At 45.0% G+C, this 14,251-nt stretch overlaps 1 protein-coding gene across 1 annotated transcript in view; it reads left to right on the top strand.

The window, feature by feature from the left end:
- Positions 1-11,316, top strand: part of tmeff1b (transmembrane protein with EGF-like and two follistatin-like domains 1b) — a 246,300-nt gene extending 234,984 nt beyond the window's left edge. The window contains exons 9-10 of the mRNA XM_080209917.1: positions 2,773-2,931; positions 9,652-11,316. Coding sequence (XP_080066043.1) covers positions 2,773-2,931; positions 9,652-9,742 — 250 coding nt within the window. The 3' untranslated portion in view covers positions 9,743-11,316. The remainder of the gene's footprint in view (positions 1-2,772; positions 2,932-9,651) is intronic.
- Positions 11,317-14,251: the final 2,935 nt, after the last annotated feature.

Here is a 14,251-nt window from a genome sequence, read left to right as displayed (position 1 = left end):
AAAATGTTCCTCTCTGCTGAGGGGTTGAGGCTGCTTCTCCTGTCAGTGGGATCACCATTTTTGTTGTTGCGGGGGATCGGGACCTGTATGGAAGCTCAGAGGTCGGACACTCTTTAAAAAGGTTACTTCAAGTAGAATCAAGTAGATAGGGTTGTTAAGAAGGCATACGGTGTCTTGGCGTTTATTGGTAGGGGGATTGAATTTAGGAGTCGCAGCGTCATGTTGCAACTGTACACAACTCTGGTGCGGCCGCACTTGGAGTACTGTGTGCAGTTCTGGTCCCCACATTACAGGAAGGATGTGGAGGCTTTGGAGAGGGTGCAGAGGAGGTTTACCAGGATGTTGCCTGGTATGGAGGGGAGGTCCTATGAGGAGAGACTGAGGGATTTGGGGTTGTTTTCGCTGGAAAGAAGGCGGCTAAGAGGGGATCTTATTGAAACATATAAGATGATTAGAGGTTTAGATAGGGTGGACAGTGATAGCCTTTTTCCTCTGATGGAGAAAGCTAGCACGAGGGGGCATGGCTTTAAATTAAGGGGTGGTAGTTATAGGACGGATGTCAGGGGTAGGTTCTTTACCCAGAGGGTGGTGAGGGATTGGAATGCCCTGCCTGCTGCGGTTGTAAATGCGCCTAGTTTGGGGGCATTTAAGAGATCCGTGGATAGGTTTATGGACGAAAAGGGATTGGTTTAGGTTAGAGGGTCATTGTTTTTTTTTAACTGGTCGGCGCAACATCGTGGGCCGAAGGGCCTGTTCTGCGCTGTAATGTTCTATGTTCTATGTTCTATGTTCAATCTCTGTAAAGCTGGGCTGGCCTTCAGGATTCCCAGGATCCATAAATTTAAAAGCTAAAGGTGGGACAGGTGCTGCTAATGCCAATGGGAAACACTCTGGTTTTCCTGCTGGTGGGAGCACTGAGAGTGCAAACAAGTGAATTGCACCCAGATACCTTAATCTTGTTTATGATTTCCGAGTTTCCACATTGCCGCTAAGTATTAATATGAGAACAGTATCAGTCACTAAAGTTATTGGTGGTTCCCAGGCAAAATAATCACATCCAATGAGCAATGACATGGAATGTCTGTGATGCTATTGGAGGGGTTGACAAAGCACCAAAAATAGTTTGGTCTGGCATCTCACTTCTTACAATTGCTCAGAGTAGCTCATGCCATCAGCGGAACAAGTGAAGGTTTCAACTAAACTCAAAATAATTAAGATTCTTCAACATTGCTAGTTTCAAATATTTTTTCATAGACTACACAAATATTTGTGTTTGTGGAATCACTTTGTGGCGTCCTTGTGAAAAGCCTTTGTCCTTTGCTGCCTTGACTATAAATACATTGGGGACAGACGCATTCTTAAAGCTCAAGGCAATTTGTTTGATTTTGGTCTCCGAGCTTCAGCTGGACTGGAGGAGATTTAAGGGATGTGTTTTAAGGGATGTGTTTTTAAGGGACATGCAATCCAATCCCAGGAGTTGTTGGCCTGTTGCACCCTTTTAAAGAGCTATCCAACTCGTCCAACTGCCTGCCCAGAACCATTCAAATTTTTCTTTTTAAGATATCCATCCAATTTCCTTTTGAAAGTTATTGTTGAATTCCATCACCCTTTCAAGATCATAACAAGTGACAGCCTAAAAATATTTCTCCTCATCTACTCTCCGGTTCTCCTGCTTAGCAACCCTTTGGACAGTGACAGCTGTTTCCTTCTCTGTACCCCAGAAGGGTCCCTTGTAATTTTGCATACCTCTATTAAATCACTCCTTAACTTTCTACACTCTAAAAAGATCAGCCTCAGTTTCTCTAATTTGAGCAGGTTGATATATTTTTGACGGTAATCTTTTCGGCTGCAGTGCAGAAGAGAGCATCTGTGCTGTGGAGTATATTGAGTGCGTGGTCATCAATCGTGTGTCTTACAGTTTGTTGATGAACCATAGACTCTCTAGAGAACAGAAGGAGGCCAATCAGCCCATCGAGTCTCAGAGAGTTGGTGCAGAGGTGCTGCCAAGGCTATATCTCTGTGACCCAATGTATTTACCCAAAAGCAAAGCACCCGGAGGAAACTCACGCAGATACGGAAAGAATTTGCAAACTCCAAACAGACAGTGCCCCAAGTCAGGAATTGAACCCAGGTCCCTGGCACTGTGAGGCAGTAGTGTTAACCACTGCGCCACCGTGCTGAAATTGTTCATCCACTGGCGGGAAAATCTTTCTTTTGCAAAAAATGCCCTCAAAAGATTAGAGCTTGGTTAAAGCGAACGTAAATACTAAAAAGAAAACCTAAAAATGAAATGCATTTTGAACATATGCAGTTAAAGATCCAGCTGAATTTTTTAAAAATCATCTGCACTGAAGGGAACCAGAAACTGTTCCAGGAATGTCACAGAGTTGTTACTTACCAGTCCTTCACGCAGCATATAAAATCATAAGTTATAAGTAGAATAATATGGCAATTAAAAGCATGATTTTGGCCTAAAAACTGAATCCATTTAATATTTAGCACTTTTTTTTAAAACAATACTACCATTGGTGCATTGTCCCAATGACCTGGTGGACAGACACACTATTTAGTTTAACACGAAGACTTTAGGGCCTAGCATGATCACTTTGGTGTGATGCTGGAAGGCTGCTGACACCAGTGGAATATATTGCAGCCTATCAACTATCGCTGGGAAAAACAGGAAGAAAACGAAAACAAAAAAATGAAAACTTGTTGGGGCTTGTTATAAAAGTTCAGATGCCAGAGTAATACGTGCCTATTTTGCTGTTGCAGCTGTGACTCTGGATACATTGGACAGCGCTGTGAAAACAGAGACTTCAGTATTCTATATGTTGTTCCAAGTGGGCAAAAACTTCACTATGTCTTAATTGCAGCAATAATTGGAGCTGTGCAGATTGCCATAATAGTTGCTGTGGTGATGTGTATAACAAGGTAAGTAGATTACATTAATAATTCAGCAAAAGGAATGTACAGGAGCTATTCTTGGAGCTAGACATACATGGTTTTTAAGATGAGTCTTTGTTTTTTCATTTATCCCTACTGATCCATAATTAGTATTCCAGTACATGAAAGGAGGTGGAGAGGGCCATATTCCTCTCTCCTGCCCAAGCAGATGTGAAGTCAAGGGAGCAGGCAAGCTGCCTGACTGAAAGGGGACTTGGAAGACCCAAGTCATCTTGGACATGGTGCTCCTGTGCCTATTTGTACTTAAAAATGTAGCCAGTGTCCTACAACTGCATAGGACCCCAATTTGCATATTTAACCACACACCCACCCCAAACAGGTGGACGCGGTCTTCACCCATTTATTGGTCCATCGGAAAGTTGCATGGGGCAAAGCTTGGGCATTCAAGAGGCACTTGTGTTGGCCATACGCCACCTTGATATACTGCTGCCAACTATCTGTTTTCAGATAAAGTATGGGAGGGCAGAAGACGAAAATCATATCCAGGAGTTCTTTTGTCATTTGTATCGTGCTTATATCCAAAAATATGCAGGTTAGGTTGATTGGCCATGCTAAATTGCCCCTTAATGCCAGGGAGATTAGCAGGCTAAACATGTGGGGTTACAGGGATAGAGTCTGGGTGGGATTGTTGTTGGTACGTGCCTGATGGACCAAATGGCCTTTCTGCACTATAAGGGGTTCCATGATTCTATGATTTTATGATTTATTCCTCTGCCTAGGGTATTGCTATAGCATTCTTGCAAGACCCGTAAGTTTTCATTATGCATTGACAACCCCCACCCTCTCAATTATTGTGATTGTTTCACTATGTGTTCCACAGATAGATAGGTATGTAAACATTTCTGTCACTACTGTATCAGACCAGCTTCTAATCAAGGCTGTGCATGAAAGCGGTCAATTCAATTCACCCACATTGGGCCCAGATTTCTCCTCCTGAATTGATAGGTTGAGGGAGCTCGGTCTTTTCTCCCTGGAGAGACGAAGGATCAGAGGTGACCTGATAGAGGTTTATAAGATGTTGAGAGGTATAGATCGGGTGGATTCTCAGAGGCTATTTCCCAGGGCTGAAATGGTCGCTGCAAGAGGACACAGGTTTAAGGTGCTGGGGAGCAGGTACAGAGGAGATGTCTGGGGTAAGTTTTTCACTCAGAGGGTGGTGAATGAATGGAATCGGCTGCCATCGGTGGTGGTGGAGGCGAACTCGTTGGGGTCTTTTAAGAGACTTCTGGATGAGTACATGGCATTTAATGGGATTGGGGGTTATAGGTAGGCCTAGTAGGTAGGGATATGACCGGTGCAACATGTGGGCCGAAGGGCCTGTTTGTGCTGTGGTTTTCTATGTTTTATGAATTCAGTGCCACTAGTCAGGAAATCTTCTGCCAACCTTGGGAGAAATTTCCCTGCATGATGGGATCTTCACTCTGGCACTCGGGTGTGAGATGGAGACAAGCCCACTAACCCAGACACCAATTAGAGATGACCAAGAGGCTGCCATATGTCCAGGCAAGCTGTTTAAAAAGCCCAACTTGGGTCCTTGGGAATTCATCGCAGTTGTTTTGTTAAATAGCACTCACCCATCAGCTCTCCATATTGTTTCTGTGTCAACTCATGCCCCGTTTGTAGCTCTCATACCTATGGGTTAAGGCCCTTGCTATGCCGAAAATGGGATCTGTTTGAACTCTGCACTGAGTTCAAATGGCCCTGCCGAATTTGGGTTTCCCAACTCTGTAAATCATGCATCCACCTCCTTTCCCCTCCCAGTGTCAATGCGATCAAAGAACAAAGAACAACACAGCACGGAAAACAGGCCCTTCAGCCCAACGAACCCGCGCCGCCGTCCCACTGTCTCAGTGACCTATTCATGATTTTAGTCTACGCCTAATGTGCGAGGATCAGGGAGGTCCAATATAGGGACAATTTGTTACCCAATCAATCAGCCTAAAAGCACATCTTTGGGATGTGGGAGGAAACCGGAGTACCCGGAGGAAACCCACGCAACCACGGGGAGAACGTGCAAACTCCCACAGACACAGGCCCAAATCCATGTGTCCGCACAGCAACAGAGATAGTCTCTGAGCTGTCATGTTGCCCTCGAGATGGTCCAGTTTAAGCACACTAACGACATGAAGCAATAGGCAACTCCCGAAGCAACGTCCAAGAGCAGCCCACTACAACCTGCCGCATGCATGCCCCTTGCTGGACTTAAATGCCTGTGGAGACAAAAAAATTCATTATTAAACAGGCAAAGACTGTAACATCCCTGAGGCAAAAACGTAATCCCAAGCCTACAATGTTTAGTAAGGCCTGCTATATCCCCCTATATGTAGCCCGCTCATGTGGCTGTCTAAGTGACTCTTAAACAACCCTAGCGTGCCTGCTTCCACCACCTTACTCGGCAGTGCATTCCACACCCCCACTACCCTTTGCGTGAAAAACTGCCCTCTAATATTTGTCTTATACCTAGCCCCCCTCACCCTAAGCCCGTGACCCCTCGTTCTATCCATTTCTAATAGCGGAAAAAGCTTACCACCATTTACTCTATCTATCCCCTTCATAATCTTATAAACCTCTATTAGATCCCCCCCTCAGCCGACGTCTCTCAAGGAAAAACAGCCCAAGTTCGTTCAATCTTTCCTCGTAAGACAGCCCTTCCATACCAGGCAACATCCTGGTAAATCTCCTCTGCACTCTCTCCAGGATCTCTACATCCTTCCGGTAGTACAGCGACCAGAACTGGACGCAGTACTCCAAGTGAGGCCTAACCAACGTTCTATACAACTGCAACATCAGACTCCTACTCTTATATTCTATACCCCTTCCTATGAAGGCTAACATACCATACGCTTTCCTCATCACATTCTGCACCTGCACCGACACCTTCAGGGACTTGTGCACTTGCACCCCCAGGTCTCTCTGCGTATCTATACTCCGGATAGTTCTACCTTTTATCGTATAACTCCCCTCCACATTATTCCGGCCAAAGTGCATCACCTCGCATTTCTCCGGATTAAATTCCATTTGCCATCTATCTGCCCAATCTACCAGCCTGTCTATGTCCTGTTGCATTGCCAGGCACTGCTCCTCAGTACCCGCCAATCCAACCATCTTAGTGTCATCAGCAAATTTGCTGATCACACCACCTACCCCCTCTTCCAAGTCATTAATATATACCACAAATAGAAGAGGTCCTAGTACCGAGCCCTGCGGCACACCACTGGTGACAGACCTCCAATTGGAAAAGGAGCCTTCTACTACTACCCGCTGTCTCCTCCTCCCAAGCCAGTTCTCCACCCATCTACATACCTGGCCTTGTATCCCATGAGCCTTCACCTTTTCTATCAGCCTACCATGAGGGACCTTGTCAAACGCCTTACTGAAATCCATATAGACGACATCAACGGCTTGTCCTTCGTCAACCGTTTTTGTCACCTCTTCAAAAAATTCCACTAGATTCGTAAGGCACGACCTCCCTGTAACGAAGCCATGCTGCGTATCCCTGATCAGATTGCAGCGCTCCAGATGTTCATACATCCTATCCTTGAGGATCCTCTCCATTAGCTTGCCTATAACTGAAGTCAAGCTCACCGGCCTATAATTCCCTGGGTTATCCCTCTGACCCTTTTTAAACAACGGTACTACATTTGCAATCCGCCAATCCTCTGGGACCTCACCTGTGTCCAAAGAAGAGACAAAGATTTGCGTCAGAGGCCCAGCAATTTCATCCCTCACCTCCCTTAGCAGCCTGGGATAGATGCCATCAGGCCCCGGAGATTTATCCGTCTTTATACTGTCTAAAAGTCCCAACACCTCTTCCCTCGTGATGACTATTTCCCTCAACGGATCCTCAAACTCCTCAAGCACAGCACCAGACATCAGGCCCCTCTCCTGCGTGAATACCGACGCAAAGTATTCATTCAAGATCTCCCCCATTCCCCCAGGCTCCAAGCATAGTTCCCCTCCTCTGTCCCTGAGAGGACCAATCTTCCCTCTAACCATCCTTTTGTTTCTAACATAGGAGTAAAATGCCTTAGGATTTTCTTTAATCCTACCCGCCAAAGCCATTTCGTGGCCCCTTTTTGCCTTTCTGATGCCCCTTTTAAGTTCTCTCCTACATTCTCTGTATTCTTCTAATGCTATCTCTGTCCTCAAATGCCTAGATCTAATGTACGCCTCCCTCTTCCTCCTGACCAGGTCCTCAATATCCCTAGTTACCCACGGCTCTCTAATCCTACCCTTCCCATCCTTCCTCTTGACCGGCACATGTCTTTCCTGCAAAGATTTTAGTTTTCCCTTGAGAGACTCCCACATACCCAGCGTCGACCTGCCATCAAACAGCTTACCCCAGTCCGTATCTTTAAGATCCTGCCTAATCTGGTTGTATCTAGCCCTCCCCCAGTTTAACACCCTCCCCTTAGGACAGGCTTCATCTTTATCCATTAATATCTTAAACCAGACAGAGTTGTGGTCACTGTTAGCCACATGCTCTCCTACTTCAACGTCAACCACCTGCCCAGGCTCATTCCCCAGAACCAAGTCCAGTATAGCCCCCTCTCTGGTCGGGCTATCCACATACTGCTCCAGGGATCCTTCCATTACACACTGTACAAATTCCTCCCCGTCAGCACCCTCTGATCTCGGCACCTTCCAATCTACCCCGGGGAGATTAAAATCTCCCACTACCACCACCCTATTCTTCCTGCACTTATCTAGAATGTCCCTGCTTATCCCTTCTTCCACAGCCCTCGGGCTGTTGGGCGGTCTGTAGTACACACCCAACATAGTAACATCTCCCTTCCTATTCCTCAACTCCACCCAAAGCGACTCGATTCCTATATCCTCTATACCTCCCTCCCTCTGCACTGCTATGATGCAACCCTTAACTAACAACGCCACTCCCCCACCTCTCAGCGACCCACCCCTGTCACGCCTGAAGCACTTATACCCAGGAACATTCAACTGCCAGTCCTGCCCTTCCTTTAACCAAGTCTCTGTCACCGCCACCACTTCCAACTTCCTTTCGAACATTAATGCCTTCAGTTCATCTGTTTTGCCAGTCACACTCCTAGCATTGAAACACATGCACCGAAGACCCTCAGAAACAATCCGATCCTTCTTCCTACCCTCCGGGCTTACCCTATCCCCAATCCCAGTTCCGTCCACCTCCCCACCCCCCCTCCATATTAGTTTAAACCCTGCCGAAACACTCCAGCTAACCTTCCAGCTAAGATATGCATGCCCTTCCCAGTTAACTGTACCCCATCCCTCTTGTATATTTGCCCCTCTTTCATAAAGACTTCCCAGTGGTCTACGTATCTAAAACCCTCTGCCCTACACCAATCCTTCAACCACGCATTTAGTTGGAGTATCTCATTATTTCTAGCCCTGCTAGCCCCAGGCACCGGCAGCAGCCCAGAGAACGCCACCCTGGAGGCCCTACATTTCAGCCTAGCCCCCAACTCCCTGAACTGCCTACGTATGTCCCCCCTGCACTTTGTTCCTACATCCTTCTCTCCTACGTGCACTATCACATCAGACTCAGTCCCTCCCCCCTTCAAAATTCCCTCTACCCTTTCTGAAACATCCTGTACCCCTGCTCCAGGGAGGCAGACTACCATCCTGGAGTCCCGCTTTTGCCCACAGAACCGCCTGTCAATCCCTTTGACTCTCCCATCCCCCACCACTATCTCACACCCTGCACTCTTCCCTTCCTCCGAGGTATTCTGATCTCCCTCCCTTGCCTTCTCTACCCCAGCTGTCACCCCACCCTTGATATTCCGGGGTAATTCCTCCGGGGCGGTCCTAGTGCCATGACTCCTTTTCTTTTCGCTCTTCCTAACTGTAACCCATCCATCTCTCCTCCTAGGTCCTGGTATCTGCTCAGTGTTACTGTCCCTATCCATTATTTCCTCATTTTCCCTAACTAAAAACATATCCTCCAGCCTCAGTTCCAGCTGCCTCACCTGTAGGAAGTGAAGATGGGCCTACAAGATTCTGGTCTCACCTGCCATTTATTAAAGCTCTGCAATGTCCCATGACTTCAGGAAAATCTTGGCCTTTGTGAAGAAACAATTGTTCTTCGCAGGCTGAGATTGTGAACCTTTGCAAAAATACAACTTCTCAATGCACCAATTTAACTATAGACATCAAGGTTTTAAAGACAATCTAGACCTTCCAGGATCGAAAAGGAAAACCATGCAAAGCTTCTTTGTTTTGTGTCCTATTTAATTGGAGAACTTATCTGTGCATGATGAATGAGTTGAGCAGGAGAATGCTTTGCTCTTGCACATATTAGATCTGGATTTGAACACAGCCATTACTGGGTTTTTCAAAGATCCCCACAATTTTCCGGCTGTAAAGGCCCCACATGAAATCTGTTTGGATAGTATCAATCCAGATTCTCATGACCACAGGCCATAAACTAGCCCTCATTTAGCAGCAAATTGATTTTCTCAGAGGGACAACCAATGTGAATGGTGGGAGAATTGGAAATGTCGCATTGGTGCTGGCATGTTGCCCATTGTTGGCAGAGAACGGAAAGAGACCCTTATCCCATGACTCACTGCGCTGCAACTGAATGTGTCATTTTTGATGGTGGTGTGAGCAAGCACAAAATTCTTTCAATGAAAGCAGACAAAGAGCGAACTAACATTTATGAAGCTCTGACTATTCTCATCATTTGATTCACAGGAAATGTCCAAAAAATAACCGAGGTCGTCGACAGAAACAGAACCTAGGACATTTTAACGCAGACTGCACCACTTCATCAAGGATGGTTTAGTTTCATTCCTTTTGTACTTTTTTTTCTTCATTCGCCATCTTACCAATTGCTGAATTACAACTGATTGTTTTTTTTTCCCTGAGAAGAAGAGATTTTTGTTTAAGAGGCCTTGGTTTTGTGGACCTTTGCCAGCATATGAATTACTGTGTCTGGTGGTATGACCAGGATACTCACATTTGTGGTAAATAAGTGAGACAGTCTAATTGTAACTGACAGCTAGTTTCACCATCCGCTGATAGGCGGCATTACTGATTTCTAAAAAAAATCAAACAGAAAAAAAAATGAGTTAAGATGATGCAGCTGGTATCAGAGTAACATACTAACGTAAGGAAGATTTTTGTACTTCACGAGCAGAACTCGCTCCTTATTTATGCCACTAACATATGTTGTGTAATAACCTTGCCGCAATGTTCATAATAAATTACAAATGACACTCGAAAGGCAGAGAAATACTTGAAGAGGCTTAAACAAGGAATCAACAGAGCATACTAAAGACAAGACAATAAAAGAAAAGGGAAAAATGTTTACAACTAACTTTCCTGACCAGAAATGAAGGTTTTTTTTTAAATTATTAGGAAATGATGCCTTTTCAAACACTATTTGCATGATTTGTGGAACTGTGTACTGTGATTAGTTTAAAATTCAATGCTGTTCGGATTGAGTATGTGGCAGATATCTGAGCACTGCCATTCTAATAACTCTGACTCCGCAGCTATATTTGACTCCCCTCGGTGTAAATTTAGTAACACATAAATGTAACCGGTGATGCTTGTGGTGTGTGCCACACAAAAAAAATGGATTTGTCTTTGTAGAGCAAGACTTTAGGTCGGTCATTTGGTGTATTTGCTGAGATTCGAACGGTTTTAAAAGTTGAATTGATACACTGTTGTTAGTCACCATCATGCTGTGATAAAATACACTGTAATTACTAAAACACGTGTTGTGCTTGAGATCACTTTTGAGAAAAGCGGTACCAAAATTGCAACAGTGTCACCTACTGGGCCTGTGTGTTATGGATTGTGGTTTAACAAAGTTTCATGGTTCTGTCACTGCTTTGACGAGGGTGTGTGAGCTGGCTTTATCACAGATACCACGTTATTCCAAGAACTCAATATAATTTTGACCTCAGCAAAATTAAGAAGCACTGTCTCATCTCATAATTCAGTTCTCGGCTAATCTGCCAAAATTCTGTTAGTTCTGTGGGCAGGATTTTACGGCCTCGCTCATCCCAAAACCTTAAATCCCGCCAGAGGTCAACAGACTTTCCCATTGTCCGCCCCTCGCCTGCTCTAATTCCCATGGCGGTTGGGAGGGTATAATTCCAGCCTACATCACGGGATTTTTTCGTTTTGACTTCTTGGCAAGCACTAATTTTCAAATATTTAAAATTCAGTTCCATGAGATTGTGCTAATTTGTTCTTAGACATAGAAATTAATCCGTGGCCTGTAGTATTGCAATCAATATATTTTCCCATTTTTGAATGAAAGCAAGTACTAATTAATTGAGAAAATACATTTTATCACACTCCACTGTAAAAGCTCTCTTTAAAACTTGGATCATGAGACACTTAGTGGTTTCTTCAGGTATTTATAAAATAAAACCTACATTAGAGATGTGTCACCAGGATTTAGTAGGGAGGTACTAACAATTAAATACAGGTGCTGAAATTCAGATCAATGAGATTGCTCTAGCTTATTCTTAAGCATACAGAATAACTTCACCCCTACCCTACTGGGTCCTTGATCTTTGGAATTCTCTTCCCCATAAAGCATTAGAGACTAGGTTATTTAATTTATTCAAGACTGGGTTAGATAGATGTTAGGTGTATATTTCAAAGGCAACGAAGTCAAGTGTTATGAAGGAGGTAGGGGGGTGGTGAGCAAACAGAAAAGTGAAGCTGAGATCACAAGCAAATCAGCCATGATCTTGTCAAATAGTGGAGCAGGTTTAAAGGGCTGAATGGCCTACCCCTGATCTTCAGTTCCTAAGTCCTATATTTTACTGTAAGTTGGCAGATAAACTATGCCTTTCATTTTAAATGACTGTCTTTTCATGTTGTATAACTGACAAGTACTTTAAAAACACCTTATATTACTGTCGCTCAAGAGAGGCAGGGAGAGCGCACTCTCACCTCCAATCAGCAAGTAGAATCAAATTCCACTCCACGGACATATAATTTGGACTGCCATTTCAGCAAAGCACTGAAGGAGTGCTGCATTAGCTGAGGTGCCACTTTCTGTACAAATGTCACCCCTGCCGCTCAGGGGTGAATAAGATGCCATGGTACTACTTGAGGAAGAGCAAGAGCAAGATCTGGCCATTGTTTATACGTCAGCCAATGTTGATTAAACAGATTATCTGGTCATTCACTTCATTGCTAATTATGGAACCTTGCTGCGTGTAAATTATTTGCTGCAGTTCTCATAATACATCAATGATCAGATTTCAGAAGTATGTCAGTGGCTGTAAAATGGCCTGGGATACCCTGAGGACATGAAAGCTGCGATGAAAATCTTGTGTGTCTTTCCCCTCTATATCTTTCAGTTTATTCTTTTCTAACATTTTAAATTACAACTAACATTGTGGCTGTAATTTTTTATTTCAAAGTGTAAAATGATCAGAAATACACCTTCATTGGTTGTTTTTCTGTGTAATTTTCAGAACACCGTCTTTCTATTTGCTAAGAGCTGTTCCAGATTGCACCGCCGGCAGCAATCGCACTGATTTTTACGCCAGAAATATCACCTTGCTATTTTTGTAGAAAATCCCCCCCCCCTCCCCCACTTATAGTAAGCAATCTCACAACACCAGGTTAAAGTCCAACATGAGATCTCATTGAGACGTATAAGATGATGAATGGGATGGATAGGATAGAGGTGGAAAGACTCTTCCCGCTCAAAAAAGACAGTAGGACTAGGGGGCACAGCCTCAAGATAAAGGGGGGGCGGTTCAGAACGGAGTTGAGGAGGAACTTCTTCACTCAAAGGGTGGTGAATCTCTGGAATTCTCTGCCCGTTGAAGTGGTGGAGGCTGCCTCGCTAAATATTTTTAAGAAGCGGGTTGATGGGTTTTTGATAAGAGAGGGGATTAAGGGTTATGGGGAGAGGGCGGGAAAGTGGAACTGAGCCACGACAGATCAGCCATGATCTTATTGAATGGCGGGGCAGGCTCGAAGGGCCAGATGGCCTACTCCTGCTCCTATTTCTTATGTTCTTATGTTCTTATGTTCTTATGTTTGTTTGGAATCACGAGTTTTTGAAGCAATTCTCCTTCATCATGCTGACTGGTATCACCTGATGAAGGGGCAGTGCCCTGAAAGCTCATGATTCCAAATAAACCTGTTGGACTTCAACCTGGTGTTGTGAGATTTCTCACTGTGCCTACCCCAGTCCAATACCAGCATCTCCACATCCTGTATTTATAGTACAAACCAGTGTCTAAATACTGTGCGTTATTCCATATACGTTTATTTTTTTCATAGAAGACAATCCTACAATAAACAGATACATGGAATAACACACAGTATTTAGACATTGGTTTGTACTATAAATACGGGGGTGGGATTTTCTGGAAAAATAGCAAAGTGTTATTTCTGGTGTGAAAATCGGTGCAATTCCCGCTGACTGCGCAACCTGGAGCGATTCTTAAACAGCTCCACAGCACTCACTCTCATTTGAGCCAGGAGGCCGGCAGCCAGAAAACCAGCTTCCAGATTCTCGATGGGGGCCCTCACTAGACTGCCAGAGGTGGGGGTGAAAGACAGACAGGCAACAATCTACTCTCGGGATGGAAGGAGGCGCCACAGCAAAGTGACGAATTATGCCTGGGAGGCGGCGGTGGTCAGTGCCAGTAGCATGATAAAGGTGACAGTGTTTCAATGTCAGGAAAAGATGAATGACCCCCTATGAATGCAAGGGTAGGTGTCTCCACTTGGCATTTGACCACATGCCACTGCCGCCCTGCTGGTTCCCAGCACCTGATCTCCTAGCATCATTCTCAACGCTCCCTATTCATTTGGGTGGTGGTGGTTTGCCCATGTTGAGAATCCTGAGACCCTTTGAGGAAAGGGCCAAAGATCTCATGGGGGGAGCCAAGAGTGGACCTACATCGAAAATGAGATTGGCCTGCGACAGAGATGTGAGGAGCCACTGCAGTTTCAGCTAGATGACCATTCTCCAAACAGTTGACCAGGCCTTTTACTCAAACCATGCCTCTTGCCTTGCAGGAACATCAACTGATGAGCCTTGGATATCAACATGCAGTGTGCCCCTCTCCGCAACTCAGAGGAAATCTCCAAAGATGCGTCTCAGCTATCACCCACATCATCCACAATCACAGAGACAATCTCCTCGGTGGGTGAGCTTAGCAGTCAAGCTTCTGGGTCACTTTCTGGTGAGCACCACATTGCTTCCATTCCAGTTCAGGTGGAGACAGGAATATCCCAGGGATCGGGTAGTCAGAGGTCTACTGGATCCCAGGACCCAGCTGAGCTCTTGCCAGTTGCTGTG

This window comes from Carcharhinus amblyrhynchos, chromosome 2 (genome assembly GCF_965287045.1).
Source record: "Carcharhinus amblyrhynchos chromosome 2, sCarAmb.v2.hapA, whole genome shotgun sequence".
Lineage (NCBI taxonomy): Eukaryota > Metazoa > Chordata > Chondrichthyes > Carcharhiniformes > Carcharhinidae > Carcharhinus > Carcharhinus amblyrhynchos.
Note: the sequence above shows the minus strand (reverse complement) of the source record. Positions and strands in the feature narration are given on the sequence as shown.